This window comes from Mauremys reevesii, linkage group 22 (assembly GCF_016161935.1).
Source record: "Mauremys reevesii isolate NIE-2019 linkage group 22, ASM1616193v1, whole genome shotgun sequence".
Taxonomy (NCBI): domain Eukaryota; kingdom Metazoa; phylum Chordata; order Testudines; family Geoemydidae; genus Mauremys; species Mauremys reevesii.
This window is the reverse complement of record NC_052644.1, coordinates 1,519,202-1,537,095: the sequence shown is the minus strand read 5'-3', so window position 1 is coordinate 1,537,095 and position 17,894 is coordinate 1,519,202. Positions and strand designations below refer to the sequence as shown.

Genomic DNA, 17,894 nt, shown 5'->3' with positions numbered 1-17,894 from the left:
CTGGGAGAGAACCCAGGAGTCCTGGCTCCCAACCCCCTGCTCTAACCACTAGCCCCCACTCCCCTCCCAGAGCCGGGAGAGAACCCAGGTGTCCTGGCTCCCAGCCCCCCCTGCTCTAACCACTAGCCCCCACTCCCCTCCCAGAGCCGGGAGAGAACCCAGGTGTCCTGGCTCCCAGCCCCCCCTGCTCTAACCACTAGCCCCCACTCCCCTCCCAGAGCTGGGAGAGAACCCAGGTGTCCTGGCTCCCAGCCCCCCCGGCTCTAACCACTAGCCCAAAACTCCCCTCCCAGAACTGGGGCTAGAACCCAGGAGTCCTGACAGCCAGTTCTCTGCACTCACCATGAGACAACACCTCCCTCGCTGAGCGCAGAAGAGAACCCAGGCGTCCGGACGCCACAGGCAGTGCTCTAACCACTCGACTGCAGCACCTCACCCCTCGACAAGGCCTCAGCGGCGCTGGGAGGTCTTTGTAACTAGGGCAGAACAGACTCCAGCCCCGCTGGCTGGGGGCGGTTGAGCAGAAAGCACCGGGATCAGGACTGGGGGCTCCCTGGGCTCCCTGCCCCACGGGGGATGCTCTGATTCCCCCGGCCGCGTCTGCGGACGGCAGGGCAGAGTGGGGACTCAGCACAGCTTTGCACGAAGCACTTTTCGTTTCCGCTGCTGGGAGCGACCCTCCGAGGATTCCTGTAACTGACAGAGACAGGGGGGGGGGATCAGCTCTTGTTCCAGCTGCCGGGGGGGATTTTGCCAGCGCTGTGTGTCAGTTTCACCGCTGCCCTCGCTGTTTTGTGTGGGTCTTTCAGGCAGCAACGGGGGTGGAGGGGGGGGAGAAAACCGATTTGAAAAAGGAAGCCGGAGGTGTAAAAGCACCAGACTTGGCGGGGGTGGGGGGAGGCTCGGGAGTGAAATGTGGAACGTTACATGGACTCGATTTCCAGCTGCCGGCTTCGCCCTCGGCAGCTCTCGGAGCGCAGGGGAAAGGAATCCCTGCAGGGCTTACGTGCAGCGCCGAGCACGGCAGGGCCCTGCTCCGTGGCTGGGGGAGGGGTCAGTGGTAATACCAGGAATAGGAATCGCTCACGCAGCGTCGGTGTCAAAGCTCCCACGCCGGCGCCGAGCGCCGTGTCCGTTCTACGGCGGGGGAACCTGAGGCCTTTACCCCCGGCCATGCGGCAAGGGAGTCGCAGAGCTGGGAGCAGAGTCCTGACCCGCAGCCCCCTGCTCTAACCACGACCCCACAGTCGTCCCAGGGCTGGAAATGGAACCCAGGAGTCCTGGCTCCCAGCCCCCCCCTCCCCCCAATACCACCCCATCTAACCTCTTTTCAAAACCAGCTGGGAGAAGACGATGTAACTGGAATATGCTCCATGCGAAAGGGCTCTGGTGAGGGGTCGGGACAAAGCTCCCGCCACGGACCAGGCCTGTATCTGGAACTGGGAACCCTGAGGCCTATTGTCATTATGCAAAGTGGGGCCACGAATGGTGGCTTGGAATCTTGACGGCTCCCACAGGACAATTGGGTGTAAATGGCTGTTTACTCCCAACTCTTCCTGGGAGTCAGGCCGGAAGGATGGAGGCGGGGGGGGGGGGGTCCCCACAGGACATGTGACCATGTCACCTGGTGCTGGAATCCATCTTAAACCTGGGGCTTTTCCATTGGGGGGGGGGGCCCAGAGAGACAAAGGATTCCCGCCTTGGGCCAAAGCTGTAAACGGGGGTGGAGCAGAACAAGGGGGCTGCAGCCATGAGAACCCCCCTAGGCACCACCTGAGCTGGGCTAACACGGGCTGTTACCGGGGAAGGATCGGGCCAGGCTAGGGAGGAGACGCGGATTGGAGCATCTCTGAGGGGGAGATTTACCTGGATTCAGTTTCTTTACATATTAGGCTCAGACTTGCGTGTTTTGCTTTATTTTGCTGGTAACTTACTTTGTTCTGTCTGTTACTTGGAACCACTTAACGCTACTGTTTATACTTCATAAAATCACTTTTGTTTATTAATTAACCCAGAGCAAGTGACTGATACCTGGGGGAGCAAACAGCTGTGTGTATCTCTACCAGTGATACAGAGACCGGACAGTTTCTGAGTTCACCCTGTCTAAGCTTTATACCGAGTAAAACGGATTCATTTGGGGTTTGGACCCCGTTGGGAGCTGGGTGTCTGGGTGCTGGAGACAGGTGACCTGCTGAGCAGTTTTTGGTTAAAGTCTGGAGCTTTGGGGCGTGGTTCACACCTGGTCTGGGCTGCAGCAGGCTGGCGTGTCTGGCTCAACCAGGCGGGTTCTGGAGTCCCAGGCTGGCAGGGAAAACGGGCTCAGAGGCATTTCCAGCACGTCAGGTGACAGTCCCAAGGGGGTTTCTGTGACCGAACCGTCACACTCCCCATGAACGCCAGCCCCAGGCTCTGGACACTGCCTGGTTCCCCCCACCGCACAGGACAAGCGAGCGGCGCTGTTTGAGGCTGAACCTGGCCCCTCCCTTCCCAAGGAAAGTCCGTCCCAAGGCAAGTATCTCTGCACCAGCAGCCGGCCAGTGATGGCCACGGGCCTGTGGTTCACTTCCCAGCAGCTGCCGAGGAAAGGGAGACGCCTGGGCAGGCGCCGGTCGGGCTGAGGGCTGAATCGCCTGCCCCATGTGGCAGCCGGCACCAGCTGTGGCCTCTTATGCGACAGCCCAGTGGCACCGCGGCTTCCCCCAGCGCCCGCCCCGCAGTAGCTGGCAGAGGGACCGTGGGAGAGGGAGACGGGCGGTGACTCACGCGGGGCTGCGGGTGCCCCCCAGGGGTGACTGCATTGGGGCACGTTAGTCACCAAGCAATGGGGCGGGCGTCAGACGGGATGAACCCCGCCCGGCAGCCCCTTGCTCAGCGGCCGGCGTCAGCACTTCCACCAGTGGCGTCAGCACACGGCAGCCTGGTCCGGACCCCACCCCACGGGCGCGGCGTGAGACGGCATCGCTTCCTCCTCATTGCGGGTGGGGCCTTGGCAGCGAGCCGGTCTCCACCCTCGCCAGCGGCCTGGGTCATCGGCAAACGCGGCCAGAGGCTCTGGCCTGATGCAATTTCCATGCGCCAAACTCTGGGCACGCTGAGGTTGGCTTTTGAAATCTCTCTTGTCAGGAGGAGCCGGGCCCTGGCCAGGACTTCCTCCCGCAAAGTCCCTCGTGTGGCGGTTCTGAAACCAGGACAGCAGGAGCCAGGAAATGCGAAGTTCCAGGCGTCGGCTGCAGTCAGCTGCTTCTGTCACCGACCCACACGCGGTCTGTGTCCCGTGCCAGTGGAAGGGCCGGTTTGGGCTGGGATTTTAACTGATCGAGCGGGGGGCAAGATCCACGCCCGTGAGCCGACCCAGCGTAGACACGGCGAGGTCGATGGAAGATTCTTCCATAAACCAGCTCCTGTTTCTCAAAAAAGCCCTGCTGGGATGGGAAGAAGCAGCCGCACCAGGGCGCTACCCCTGTCTCCAACATCCAGGCTTCAGAGGGACACGCAGACAGCCAGACAGCCCTGGGATCTTACGATCTGAACGCAGCCTCCGGCCAGGGACCCTTACACAGTACAACCCGTGTGTGTCGAAAAGCCCTTCGCGTCTCACGTGGGACGCCATGAGCTGCAGAAACTCACGTCCGATTGTTTAAAAACCTGCCGTTGTCACAGGTAAAAGCAGAGCTTCCTAGAACGAGAGCGGAGGGGAAATCCCGCCAGATGTTTTTCTGGCCCAGGTGTATTTTATTTTGTGCACTTTCATTACCGGGGGAAGAGTGACACTGACGACACGGTTAGTCACTTGCCCGGGTTTGTCTGGGGCTTTCGTGGCGGGAACCGGCAGCGTGTCGTTAAAAACAGCCCGCAAGTGTCATGGGCAAACCACAGAAACTGGCCAGGGGGCTTGGAGCTTGTTTTTAACTCTTGTTTGTGTTATTTTTAGACTGACCCTGGCCCGTTTAAAGGCCAGAAGGCAGGAGAGGCCTGGGGCCGGGGAAGCCTGGAGACTGTTTTGCTGAGCTGGCGACAGGAAAATGGGGCAGAACAAAGCAAAATGTGGAGGGTGCCAGGGGGTGGCGAGCGCTCGGGACCACCGGGAGACCGGACACTGGTTGGGTCCAGTCCTGCCGGCAGCACGGCGCGTCCTGTGCCCGGCCCCGGGATAAGCGCACCCCGGCACAGCGGGGCCAACGTCCCTTACGCCCTGGTCTTTCCAGCATCCCCATCCCCGAGGGCTCACAACTCGCACGCTGGGGCACCCAAAATCCCAAGATTCTGTTTAAAATCCCGGGATTTCATTTCACGAAGCTCACGCCCCAAATCCCGAGGGGTTTTCACCACGCGTCAGGCTCCCCAATCTCCTGAGATGGGCTTTCCAATCCCCATTGTTATTATGGGGGGTCCTGTTGATTTGCCTGCTGGTATCCCAGCCTCTGCTTACCACTCAAGTCCCGTTTCAAAGCCCTTTCCTGCTGCCGCCTGCGAGAAACAGGCTGGACTCCTGACATCAGTGACAAACTCCCGCTGCGTTCAAAGGGGCAGGTTTTAACCCTTCCCGAATGGAGATTCTCACATAACCCCTGACTACAGACTACAAGGCTTGGGACAAAATCCCGGGAGTTGGCCACACTGCCTGATTCATCTGCCTTCTCCGTCACAGAGCGGCCAGCTCCTGCAAGTTTGACACTAGTCTTCTGCTATTTGGGCTCTCTCGTCAAGCCCCAGCGCCTGGAGTCACGGGGCAATCCCTGAGACTCTAGGCTTTCATTCTTATTTTGAATCAAAAGGAAGTTGCTAGCCCGGCGGGCTTGGAGAACAGCTTGTAAACATGAAGCGCCTGCAGGCTGCAGGCTCCGAAACCAGAACCACAAATAAGATTCCAAAATATATTATTAAAAACAAAAATCTCATGAGTGTTGTGTGTCATGCAGTTCTTGGGGGGTCTCCTGGGTTCTGTCCCCGGCTCTGGGAGGGGAGTGGGATCTAGTGGTTAGAGCAGGGGGCCTGGGAGCCAGGACTCCTGGGTTCTCTCCTCAGCTCTGGGAGGGGAGGGGGGTCTAGTGGTTAGAGTGGGTGGGGGCTGGGAGCCAGGACTCCTGGGTTCTGTCCCTGGCTCTGTGGGTGGAGTGTTCCTGGTTCTGTCCAACAGCCTTAGTCCTTAGTTTTCATTAGGAGGAAAGGTTGGGGGAGGGGTAATTGTGTCCTAATTCCACACATCTGGAATGAAAGGAGTGCATAAATCAGGGTCTTTGCCTCAGATTTGAGTCCATCTGTTCCTTCTTGTGCAGGTCCCATAACTCTGGTGTCATCTCTCACACACACAGAGAGCAGGGCTCAGCCCCTCCGGGAGGGGGCAGCAGGGACACACACACACACACACACACACTATTCAGCTCCAAGCCAGGGTCTCCATTCCCGCCCCAGGGGTTCGCCTGGCCTCACTGTGTCTCACACAAGGGTGATTGGAGATTGTCTTGTCTCTCCTTGGGTCCTTGTCTTGCTTTGAGGTCCTCAGATGAGACAGGCGGCGCTGGCTGTGTGTATCCCTCGTTCCCACCCCGTGTGTGTGTGTGTGTGTGTGTCCGTCCCTGCTGCCCCCGGCTGGAGGGCTGAGCCCTGCTCGGTGTGTGGGTGTGTTGCAATCCGAAATGCTCATCTGTGAACATAAGAACGTCCATGCCTGGCCAGACCAAAGGTCCATCTAGCCCAGTCTCCTGTCTGCTGACAGTGGCTAATGTCAGGCGCCCCAGAGGGAATGAACAGAACAGGAAATCATCAAGTGATCCATCCCTGTCCCCATTCCCAGCTTCTGGCAAACAGAGGCCAGGGACACCATCCCTGCCCAGCCTGGCTAATAGCCATTGATGGACCTTTTCTAGTGTCATAAGTCCCATACTGCTAATGGCGATTCTCCTTTTGCTCAGGTGGCCAGGGGATGGGGATGGACTTTGGGGATGGGTTCTCGTCTCCTCAGAGTCCTCCCTGCCCTGGAGTTCGGAGCAGCCTTCATGTGTGGCCCAGTGACAACATGGCCCCAGTTTTGCTGTGGCGTAACGCACAGACTCTGCAAAGGTCACACGTGCAGGGAGCTGGGGCCTGGGAGGCCTTTGTCTCTTGGGGGGGCAGAGCCGGGGTCTCCCCAATTCGCCCTTTCACCCCCAGGTGCCTGGACAAGAGTATTGTAGTTTTTAACCTTTCAGCCCAAACCGTGCTGGGGGGAGGGAGGGGAGGGTACCCCAGGGACAGGGTCAGCCACATCCCAGCTCTGCACAGGCCTGAATCCAGCCACTGGCCCTGGGGCTGACCAGGACCCCATGGGCAGCATCATGGAGTGAACAAGGAGCTGGGCAAGTGTGCAATAGGCCAGTGAGTGTGCAATGACCTGGGGAGTGTGTGATTAGTGTGCAATGAACCAGCGAGTGTGCAATGAACCGGGGAGTGTGTGATTAGTGTGTCATAGTGTGCAATGGGCCAGTGAGTGTGCAATGACCTGGGGAGTGTGTGACTAGTGTGCAATGAACCAGTGAGTGTGCAATGAACTGGGGAGTGTGCGATTAGTGTCATAGTGTGCAATGGGCCAGTGAGCATGCAATGAACCGGGGAGTGTGCGATTAGTGTGTCATAGTGTGCAATGAACCAGCAAGTGTGCAATGAACCGGGGAGTGTGCGATTAGTGTGTCATAGACTCACAGAATCTCAGGGGTGGAAGGGACCCACCCCCGGCTCACGGCCGGGCCAATCCCCAGACAGATTTTTACCCCCTAAGCGCCCCCCTCGAGGATTGAACTCCCAGCCCAGGGCCAGTGCTCGAGCCGCTGAGCTACCCGCCCCTCCCCCCTGCAATGACCATGCCCTGTCGCCGTGAGTGTGGAAGGGGCCACAAAGTGTGTGACGAGTGTGCCACGAGAGTGCAAGGGGTCGGCCCGTGTGCACACGCGCGTGCATTGCCCCGCCCCAACAACACACGTGAGCGCTCCCAGACCCCAGCCGGAGGCGGGGCCTCGCCCCTTCTCGCTCCTCCCATTGGCTGTCCGTGGCGGCAGTCACGCGAGGCAGGGCCCTGATTGGCTCCTCTCGGCCGGAGGGGGGCGGGGCCCCACTGAACCTGGAAGCGGAGGCTGCAGCAGGAGCCGGCGCGCGGCGGCGGACCCGGGTGAGAACCAGGAGCGACCCCCGCGGGGGCCGCGGGTGGGGGAGGGGCCGTGGGGGAGGGGCCGCCCCGGGGTGGGGGAGGGGCTGTGGGCGAGGGGCCGCCCCGGGGGCAGGGGCCGTGGGAGGGGCTGGTCCCGGCTGGTCCTGGGCCGAGGGGCCGTGGGGGGAAGGGCGGGGGCCAGTCCCGGGGTGGGGGAAGGGCCGGTATTGGGGGGAGGGTCTGTGGGGGAGGGGCCGGGCCGGGGGTGGGGGAGGGGCCGGTCCGGGGGGGAGGGGCGGTGGGCGAGGGGCTGGTCCCGGGTGGGGAGGGGCCAGTATTGGGGGAAGGGCTGTGGGGAGGGGCCGCCCCGGGGTGGGGAGGGCTGTGGGGAGGGCCGCCCGGGGCAGGGGCCGTGGGGAGGGCCGGTATTGGGGAGGGGCCACCCGGGGTGGGGAGGGGCTGGGGAGGGGCCGCCCGGGGCAGGGGCCGTGGGGGTGCTAGGCAGGGCCAGTGACCTTTGCCCCCCCGCAGGTGCAGCATGTGGCCGGAGGTGCGGGGGGCGCTGCGGGGCGCCGGGGGCGCGGTGCGGGGGGGGGCCCCAGCCCGACGCAGGGTGAGTGACCCGGCCGGGCGGGCGCCGCACACGCGGGGTCAGGGACTGTGGGGCCCTCGGCCTGTCGGCACACGCAGCCCGGCCCCGCCCGTCCGGCCCCCGTCCATCCTCCAGCCCCCACCCGTCCGGCCCCGGCCCGTCTCCTTCCGACCCCCATCCATCCCTCCAGCCCCGCCCGTCCGGCCCCGGCCCGTCTCCTTCCATCCCCGTCCATCCTCCAGCCCCACCCGTCCGGCCCCGGCCCGTCTCCTTCCGACCCCCATCCATCCTCCAGCCCCCGCCCGTCCGTCCCCGGCCCGTCTCCTTCCGACCCCCGTCCATCCCTCCAGCCCCGCCCGTCCGTCCCCGGCCCGTCTCCTTCCATCCCCATCCATCCCTCCAGCCCCCGCCCGTCCGGCCCCCGGCCCGTCTCCATCCGTCCCCCATCCATCCCTCCAGCCCCGCCCGCCCGTCCGCCCCCGCCCTCCTTCTGACCCACCCCGTCCATCCCTCCAGCCCTCCCATCTCCATCCGCCCCCATCCCTCCCTCCAGCCCCTGTCCGCCCAGCTCCCGCTCCCCTCTCCGGCCCGTGTCTATGCACCCGTCCACCCCATCTCCAGCCATCCCCCATCCATCCGTCCCACCCATCCACCCATCCGTCCCTCTCTTCCCAGTGTGTATCCATTCGTCCACCCCGTCTCCAGCCATCCCGTCTCCATCTGTCCATCCATGTCTCTCTCTACTGGTACGTCTCTGGTCCCGCGCTTGGTGCTGTATCCCCTTGTACCCATCCAGACCCTGTGAGGGCTGGCCCAGTAGCCAGCCCTTCTCCCCGCCCTGGGGGGTGACAGTCCACCAGTGTTTCCACCCCGGACGCCCTCACGCAGGGTGCGCTGGGACGCTGGCTCTTCCCTGTCGCCCTCCGGGTTTCCGCAAGGGAAAGGGTGGGTGGGTTGGTTCAGACAGTGCCCGTGACCTGCCATGGGGTCGTGTGAAGGGAATTCAGGGCAAGCTCCTCTCACACTCGCACGGATGCACACTCGCACACGCTCATACCCGAACGCACACTTGTGCACGGATGCACACACGCACAGACACATTCCTTGATTCTCCTGTTCCAGGCAGGAGTCTGGGGCCCCCAGGAGCTCGTCCCAAGGAAGAGAGGTGGCACATCGGGTCCAAACGGGGCCCCCCAGCAGCCCCCAGACGTGTCTGTGTTAGGGGGACCCCCCCCAGCTCTGAGGGCTTCTGGCCAGTCAGCTCCTCCCCCCATGCCCGCAGCACACACCCGCTCCGGGTGCCCCGGTCTCGGCCCCGGCCGGCTTTTCCACCAAGACGCGGCGCTGGGAGCCCTCGCGGCCGACGACATCCGCAGAGCCCGGGAGGCCAGGCGGAAGGTGGGCCCGGAGGAGGCGGCTGGGGCTCCTAGGCAGAAGGTGAGGAGGGGTCAGTGGGAGATGCCGGGGGGGACGCAGGCACAGGGTGGGAGTGCTGTCCGGGGAAAGGGGGCTGGGGGGGTGTCTTTTAAATAGACTCTTGGTCCAGGACAGCCAAAAAGGGGCTGGGGGTGTGTGTGTGCTTGGGACACCTTAAAGGGGCCTCAGCACGTACTAAAATCCTGGGCGTTGTTTCTAAACATTTGCTGTGTACGGAGCTCTGACTGCAGATCTCGAAGCGTGTTATTAGGTGCATTACGGTAGCCCATGTAGACCCCCACCAAGATCAGGGCCCCGCCCCAAGGAGTGCGCAGATCGACACGGGGTGAGGCGAGAGGGGAAACTGAGGCACGAGGCGGGACAGGGACTTCCCGAGGGTCACCGGGCAGGGGCAGTGGTGGAGCTGGGAACGGAGCCCCCACGTCACAGACCTGCACTCTCCCCCTCTGGACACGATGCCCCCCCACAGCCCTGCCCCTCTTCTCTTCCCACCAGCTCAGTGAGAGAGCCCGGGAGCGGACGGTGCCTGCGTCGCGCGTCGGTCGGCTCGCCAGCTTCGGAGGTAGAGTCCGCGAGAGCCCAGGGCTGGGGGGAGGGGGGTGTCCGTGTCCCTGTCCCTGTCCCTGTCCCTGTCCCTGCCCTGGCCTCGCCCCCTCTGCCCAGCCCCCCGAGCAGCAGCCCCCGACCCGTGCCTCTCTCCCCAGGTCTGGCGGTGGGGCTGGGCATCGGGGCCCTGGCAGAGGTGGCCAAGAACTCGCTCAATGGGGAGACGAAGCCGAGGGGTAAGTTGGGGGCTGGCTCTGCCTGGCTGTCAAAGGGGCAGCCCTGGAGACTGGGTCCCCGTGGCCCGTACGCCGCTGGGGCAGGGGGCAGAGGGGGGTCAGGGGGCTGGGTTGCTGGCCCATTGGTCTCCCATGGGGGCTGGGGGCCGCTGAGATGTGGGTGTCAGCCCCCCGAGGAGCCAGCCCTAGGACCCCCCCACCTCACTCCCTGCCCCCTTTGCGCAGACGGCAGCGGCTCCGTCCTGGGCTCCAGCCCCTTCCTGTCGGAGGCCAACGCGGCGCGGATCGTGGACACGCTGTGCAAGGTGCGGGGTGCCGCCCTCAAGATCGGGCAGATGCTGAGTATCCAAGGTGGGTGCCCGGCCCCGCCCGGCCTCCCCTCAGCCCTGGGGAAGGGCCCATCCCTGGAGGGGCCGGGTGTGCACAGAGAGCCCCGCACGCCGGGCACACAAATGTCACGGGCTGGGTAGTGACGCTCGGGACCCTCTGTGCAGCTCTGGGGCAGGATCGGCCCCCTGAGATCCACCCCATAGCACCCAATGCTGAGTATTCCCTGCCCCCCAGGGCCCATAGGGACGGAGTGACTGACATAGGGGCCCAGGGTACAGAGCAGGGGGGTTCGAGCAGCGATGGGGGGCAGGGAGCCGGGGGGGCTCTCGGCTGCCTCTCCCGGGGGCTGAGTCTGGCAGGTGGCCGTGGGGGGGTGTCCAGGCCCCGGAGCACCCCGCTGACCAGCCCCCCTCTCCCCACAGATAACAGCTTCCTCAGTCCCCAGCTGCAGCGGATCTTCGCGCGGGTGCGGCAGAGCGCGGACTTCATGCCGGCCTGGCAGACCAGGGTGAGTGACGGCCGCCCCACAGCGTGTGTCCCGGGGGGTCAGGGAGAGCCCGGTTGCCCCTGAGGCGTCCTGCTGGCAACGGGCCTGAGATCCCCCAGGCCTGTGGAGCCGGCGCCCTAGAGACGAGACGCTCCGGCGTGTCCCCAGGGCAGGACACTGGCTGAGCGTCTCTCTCCCCCCGGCGTTTCAGAGGGTGCTGGCAGAGGAGCTGGGGCAGGACTGGCGGGAGAAGGTGGCCTCCTTTGAGGAGACGCCCTTCGCAGCGGCGTCCATCGGCCAGGTGCACCTTGGGGTGCTCCGCGACGGGACGGAGGTGGCCATGAAGATCCAGGTGAGCGGCACCTTGGGTGGCAGCTTCAGGGTAGCTGGGGCCAATTACAGAGGGAGCATGAGGGAGAGGTTAGAACAGGGGGCCTGGGAGCCAGGACTCCTGGGTTCGCTCCCTGGCTCTGGGAGAGGAGTGGGGTCTAGTGGTTAGATGGGGGGGCTGGGAGCCAGGACTCCTGGCTTCTGTCCCCAGCTCTGGGAGGGGAGTGGGGTCTAGTGGTTAGAGCACGGGGGGGCTGGGAGCCAGGACTCCTGGGTTCTCTCCCTGGCTCTGGGAGGGGAGTGGGGATTAGTGGTTAGAGCGGGGGGGGGCTGGCTGGGAGCCAGGACTCCTGGGTTCTATCCCAGCTCTGGGAGGGGAGTGGGGATTAATGGTTAGAGCGGGGGGGCTGGCTGGGAGCCAGGACTCCTGGGTTCTATTCCTAGTTCTGTTACTGCCTTGCTTTGTGACCTTAATTAGCTCCCTTCCCTTCCGGGTACCTCAGTTTCTCCTGAGTGGGGCAGTGGCCTGGCTGTTCTGGCAGGCGGGGGTTGGGAAGGGCTCCGAGCAGGGGGGTGCCTGCCCCCCCCCCGTTCTCCGAGCCAGCGCCTCTCTCTCCCTCCCCACAGTACCCGGGCATAGCCCAGAGCATCCGGAGCGACGTGGAGAACCTGCTGGCGCTGCTGAGGCTCAGCGCGGTGCTCCCGGCGGGTAAGGGGCTGCACCGGGCGTCTCGCCTGCCCCCTCCCCTGGGCGTGGCTTGCTCTTCTGCGGCCCCCTTCTCTCGGGGGCTGCAGGGGAGATTCCCCCATGACCTCACTCCCCTCTGCCCTCCCCAGGCCTCTTTGCTGACAACACGCTGCGGGTGCTGCAGCGAGAGCTGGAGTGGGAGTGTGACTACCGGCGCGAGGCCGACTGCGCCCGGAGCTTCAGGTACCGGCCGGGCCGGGCCCCCCGCGAGCTGCGCCCCCAGGGAGGGGCTGTGGGCTGGCAGCAGGGTCCTGGCCCCCCAGCCCACATTCAGTGCAGCATGCACTGCTCCTGCATGGGGGGGTGTGCACACCCTGTGTCCCAGCATGCACTGCTCCTGCATGGGGGTGTGTGCACACTCTGTGTCCCAGCATGCACTGCTCCTGCGTTAGCTGGGGGGGGCCCTGGGCACTCCATGTCCCAGCATGCACTGCTCCTGTGTTAGCGGGGTGGGGGGTTGCTGGAGACTCCGTGTCCCAGCGTGCACTGTTCCTGTGTTAGCGGGGCGGCACCCCGGGGACTCCATGTCCCAGCATGCACTGCTCCAACTGAGCTAAGCCACCTGTGGGCTCCTGCTTGCCCCCCCCAGCAGGGCTGCCCAGCCCCCTAGAAGCAGCATCCTGCCAGCTCAGAGCTGGGGGTGGGGGGCTGGGGGCTCGTGGCTGGCAGAGCAGGGGTAGCCAGCGGCGTCCTGCTGACCCCCAGGCAGCTCCTGGCCGGCGACCCTTTCTTCGAGGTGCCCAGGGTGGTGGGCGAGCTGACGACGCAGCGGGTGCTGACCATGGAGCTGGGGAGCGGCGTCCCCCTGGATCAGTGCCAGGAGCTGCCCCAGGACGTCCGGAATGAGGTGAGGGGACGAGCATGGCAGCTGGGCTGCGCCCCGGGGCGGTGGGGGCTAGTGGTTAGAGCAGGGGCTGGGAGCCAGGAATCCTGGGTTCTGGCTCTGGGAGGGGAGTGGGGTCTAGTGGGTAGAGCAGGGGGGCTGGGAGTCCGGACTCCTGGGTTCTGTCCCTGGCTCTGGGAGGGGAGTGGGGTCTTGTGGTTAGAGCAGGAGCTGGGAGCCAGGACTCCTGGGTTCTGGCTCTGTGTCTAAGCTGCTGCGTGACCTGGAGCCAGTCCCTGCATCTCCGGGTCTGCAGCGTGGGGATTGTGACCCTGTGGTGCAGGGCCTGGCACGGCAGGGCCCCGGTCGAAGCTCCCATACTGCTGCTGAGAATGTGCCTGCGATCCCGGGGGTCCCCAGGCACCGCCCACATGCCAGTAACTCCGCTGCCCCCCCAGATCTGTCTCAACGTCCTGCACCTCAGCCTGCGGGAGCTCTTCCACTTCCGCTTCATGCAGACGGACGCCAACTGGGCCAACTTCTTCTACGACGCTGGCAAGCACCAGGTGGGGCCTGGGCCGCGGCCGGGGGCGGGCGCGGCCGTGGGGGGAGCGGGGGCATGCTCTGCAGGGGAGCGGGTGAGCCCATGCCAGCCATCCTGGGGGGAGCCCCCCGGCCCCATTTCCACAGTTCTGCCCCTCGCGTTTGCCATCCAGGGCCCCACCAGGGTGTGGGTGTGTGTGTGGGGGGGGCTAGTCACCGTAATACACGTAGTAATCGCCCCCAACCCAGGGACTACCGGAATACACATCGTAATTGCCCCCCCCCAGAACCCTGGCCTCCAGGAGCTACCCTAATACATGTAAGAGTTGCCCCCCAACCCAGGCTTTTAGGGGCTACTGTAATATACATAGTAATCGCCCCCCTGGACCCTAGCCTTTAGAGGCGACCATAATACACGTAGTAGTCACCCGACCCCTCCCTGGCCTGTAGGGGCCCGGCAGCCTGGAGCCCATCCAGGAGCGCGGGGACGGCCAGGCGCCATTCTCCGGCGTGTGCGGGTCAGATGGGCTGATCGCGACGGGCCCTTTGAAACGTGGGAAGCTGCCCAGCCCATTGGCCCTGCCGACTGAAATCCAAACAGCTCCCCCACACTGCGATCCTGCCGCGGGGAGCCCGGGGCCAGAGCTTCCCACCACACGTCCATCGGAGCTGTCTGCGCTCGGGCGCGGGGGCCAGGAGCACCTCAGCTTCTCCTCTGGCACTGCCCATCCTCCTCCTTTACCCTCGGGCGATTCCCTCGCCTCTCCGCCTCTCCATTTCCCCCTCCGTCCCCCGGGGCGTATTGATCCCAGTCTAACCCGTGCTCTGCGGCTGAATTATTCATCGGGTCCGCTCTCTAGCTCGCAGATCCGCTCCGTGGCCCGGGCAATAAAAACCACATCAGCTAAAACCCCTTCTGGCCGAGTGCCAGGCAGAGCCCCAGCCACTGCAGCGTTCTCAGGGCCCAGCAGCAGCGAGTTCCACAGGTGTGCGGGGTGGGGCCCTGCTCGAAATCAGGCGCTCCTGGCATTTCCTGGGGTGGTGCCCATGCCCGGAGCAGGCCTGAGCCGCAGCCCAGTGCAGGCTCTGAGCCGCTCTGTCGTTGGTTCCAGGTGACCTTGCTGGATTTCGGAGCAAGCCGGCCCTTCAGCAGAGAGTTCACCCATCACTACATCGAGGTATGGGCCTGCCTGCCCGCCACGCAGGAGCCTGCCTGTCTGTATCAGAGATGTCCCGGCTATTGCCTCGGAGCCCGTGGGGTTAGGGGCAGCGGGAGCCGGGGGCTAGGAATTCCCTTCCCAGCTCTGCACAAGTCAGCACCCCTCCCCGTGTCTCAGTTTCTCCTCCCACCCTGTGTCTGTTCAGACTGGGAGCCCTTTGCGGCAGGGGCCGTCTCTCATGCTCTCTGCGGTGCCTGGTGCTAAGGGGCCCTGATCTCGATCGGGGTCTGGGCGGCGCCCAGCCCGACGGGGCCCTGATCTCGATCGGGGTCTGGGCGGCGCCCGGCCCGGGTCTGGGCGCCGCCCGCACGAGGCCCTGAGCTCGCCGGGTCTGGGCGGCGCCGGCCCGACGGGGCCCTGAGCTCGGCCGGGTCTGGCGGCGCCGGCCCGACGGGCCCTGATCTCGCCGGGGTCTGGCGGGCGCCCCTGAGCTCGGCCGGGGTCTGGGCGGCGCCCGGCCCGACTGGGCCCTGAGCTCGGCCGGGGTCTGTGTAACAGAGAACAGCAGCTGGGTCCCAATGTTACACAACTGCATCGTTCCGTCTTTTCATCCATGGAGCTAATGGTGCTTTACTTGGGATCGTCGTCCCCCTTTTACAGATGGGAATCTGAGTCATGGGGCGGGGACTTGCCTGAGGCCAGTGGCACAGCTGGGAATAGAACCCAGGACTCCTGAGTCCGGGCAGGTGCCCTGCCCACTGGGCCAGGCTGTCGTCTGTGACGGTGCTGGGTGCCTCAGGGAATTGGGGTTTATGGGCAGCCAGGAACTGGGCACCCTTGGGGCACGTGACCCGTAGACCCTCCTTTGTGTGAGTATTCGTGGGAACTGGCGCCTGAGCAGCCTGGTGCCACCCGGCCTGGATCCTGCGTCCCCCTCGCCACCTCCGCAGGGCTGGCCCAGGTCGGGGCCGGGGGGGGGAGACCCACATGGGAAATCCAGCTGGCAGGGGGAACAAGTGTGGCACTAGGGGGCGCTGTGCTGGGGGGAGGGGACCCAGCGGGGGGCGCTCTCCCCTGGCAGGCAGGGCTGGCCTGAGGCCCTAGGGGGCGCTGTGCTGCGGGGAGGGGACCCAGCAGGGGGCGCTCTCCCCTGGCAGGCAGGGCTGGCCTGAGGCCCTAGGGGGCGCTGTGCTGCGGGACTCAGCAGGGCGCTCCCCTGGGGCCAGGGGGGCACTGTGCTGCGGGGAGGAGACCCAGCAGGGGGCGCTCTCCCCTGGCAGTCGGTGCTGGCCTGAGACCCTAGGGGGCGCTGTGCTGCGGGAGGACCCAGCACTGCGGAGGGGACCCAGCGGGGGGCACTCTCCCCTGGCAGTCGGTGCTGGCCTGAGGCCCTAGGGGGCGCTGTGCTGCGGGGAGGGGACCCAGCAGGGGGCGCTCTCCCCTGGCAGTCGGTGCTGGCCTGAGGCCCTAGGGGGCGCTGTGCTGCGGGGAGGGGACCCAGCAGGGGGCGCTCTCCCCTGGCAGGCAGGGCTGGCCCTAGGGGGCGCTGTTCTGCGGGGAGGGGACCCAGCAGGGGGCGCTCTCCCCTGGCAGTCGGTGCTGGCCTGAGGCCCTAGGGGGCGCTGTGCTGCGGGGAGGGGACCCAGCAGGGGGCGCTCTCCCCTGGCAGGCAGGGCTGGCCCTAGGGGGCGCCCTGCAGCTTGTTCTCACCTGGCCCCTCCCTGCCGCAGGTGGTGAAAGCTGCAGCCGACGGGGACAGGGCCAAGGTGCTCCAGAAATCCAAAGACCTGAAGTTTGTGACGGGCTTTGAGACCAAGGTGAGCGGCCGGGCTGGGTGTGTGCTGGGGCCCGGGCAGAGACCCCAGGCTGGGAGGGTGGGGGCTGCGAGTCAGGGGTGAGGGGCACCAACAGGGCTGGGGGTCGGGAGGGGAGCCCAGGGCCGGGGGAGCAGGGGCTGCGGGTCGGGAGTGAGGAGCACCGGCAGAGCTGGGGGGGCCTTGGCTGTTCCAGTCACTGCTCCCCCCCCCCCCCCCCGTTCCCAGGAGTTCGAGGAGGCGCACGTGGACACGGTGATGATCCTGGGGGAGCCTTTCTCCACCCCGGGACTCTTTGACTTCAGCGCCCAGAGCACCACGCGGCGGGTGCAGGCCCTGATCCCCGTCATGCTGCGCCACCGGCTGACGCCGCCCCCCGAGGAGAGCTACGCCCTGCACCGCAAGCTGGCCGGCTGCTTCCTGCTCTGCGCCCACCTGCGCGCCCGCATCCCCTGCCACGGCCTCTTCCAGGAACTCTACGGGCAGTACTGGGCCCGGGAGCGGGGAGCCTAGTGCCGGGGCGGGGCCTGGGACCCCAAACCAGACCTCCCTCCACCCAGCCCCTGGCTGATCTGCAGCCCCGAGCGACCGGAGCCCTCGCTGCCGTGGGCTGGGAACTCAGCCGAGCTCTGGGGGCCGTCTGTGCCCGCGGCCCTGCTGGGCCGTGCCCGCGAGCGTCGCTGTCCTGCACATTAAATCCTGGCACCTGGGCTGGGCCTTGTCGATTTCTTCTCCCGATGCTCCCCCCTCCCCGAGTCGTGCCCCCCCTTCCCCCGCTACTGCTGCCCCCACAGAGAGGGCTGCGGGGGGCAGGGCTGGCCCAGCTGGTTGCGGGGCACTTGGGGGGCAGAGTCCTACGGCCCCCAGCTGGTTCCTGCAGAGCCAGGCAAAGACACAAACGTGATGCCCAGTTTAGGGTCCCCCCCCGTTGGGCCCCCGTCTTTGCAGCCCCTCCCACCCCCAGCTCTGCACCATCCCAGTGTCCCAGATTCCAGCCCCGTGACGGCGGCAGGCGCTTCTGGTCTCTTTCCAAGGCTTTGATCTCCCGTCTTCAGCCCCCACCCGCCGGGCGCGCAGGACTGGGGCCAATCCCCAGAGCAGGGAGCGAACGGGGCCCGGCCGGCTGCCCAGCGCCCCAGCCAGCGCCTCCCAGCACCGCGAAGGAGCCGATTCCGGGAACTGCCGAATCCCCGGGGAGCCCAGCCTGCCGGAGCCGAGTTCCCGGCCGTGCGCTCCCCCGGGAAGCCAGCTCCCGCTGCCATCTCTGCCAACTGCGGGAGCTGGCACGTTGCCCTGCTAGGCCCCAGCCACAGACTTCTACGCTAGAGGGGACAGCCCCGGCCCCACTGCCTGCCCCCCTGAGCCAGCCAGTCCCTGCCCTGGGGCCGGGTCGGAGCCAGCGCCCCGCAGAGGGGACAGGCCCCATGGCCCATTCCCCAGGAGCCACGCAAGGAGCAGGCAGCTGGTTTTAATCTGAGCGTTTGTTTCCAGCTAACGTCACGGCAGCTCCCAAGAACACAGCAGATTTTCCCACCGCAAGGACGTGCAGAACCCAGCTCCAGATGGTTCGCTTTCCGCAGCTCCGCCCGGGCGGCCGCAGCCGGACCTGACTGTCTCATGCTGAAATAATCCCCTAGGTCACAGAACCAATGATCGACCCCGGCCGAGATCGGGGCCCCGTCGGGCCGGGTGCTGCCCAGACCCCAACTGAGATCAGGCCCCCGTCAC

The 17,894-nt window shown here is 65.5% G+C and overlaps 1 protein-coding gene across 4 annotated transcripts; it reads left to right on the top strand.

Moving 5' to 3' along the window:
• Window positions 1-7,045: 7,045 nt before the first annotated feature.
• Window positions 7,046-16,876, top strand: COQ8B (coenzyme Q8B). 4 transcript variants are annotated; one of them, XM_039510224.1, is made up of 15 exons: window positions 7,046-7,141; window positions 7,652-7,733; window positions 8,835-9,149; window positions 9,645-9,711; window positions 9,854-9,931; window positions 10,157-10,282; window positions 10,684-10,769; window positions 10,960-11,100; window positions 11,706-11,787; window positions 11,916-12,009; window positions 12,532-12,673; window positions 13,108-13,215; window positions 14,305-14,370; window positions 16,083-16,169; window positions 16,395-16,876. In XM_039510224.1, exons 2-15 carry the CDS (start codon window positions 7,659-7,661, stop codon window positions 16,677-16,679), a joined length of 1,752 nt encoding a protein of 583 aa, XP_039366158.1. In that variant the 5' UTR covers window positions 7,046-7,141; window positions 7,652-7,658; the 3' UTR covers window positions 16,680-16,876. The 4 variants fall into 4 exon arrangements, 3 of the variants coding, with proteins under 3 accessions (XP_039366158.1, XP_039366157.1, XP_039366159.1); XM_039510223.1 differs by lacking the exons at window positions 7,046-7,141; window positions 7,652-7,733 and adding an exon at window positions 8,276-8,458; XM_039510225.1 differs by lacking the exons at window positions 7,046-7,141; window positions 7,652-7,733 and adding an exon at window positions 8,310-8,458 and having other exon boundaries at window positions 8,995-9,149.
• Window positions 16,877-17,894: the final 1,018 nt, after the last annotated feature.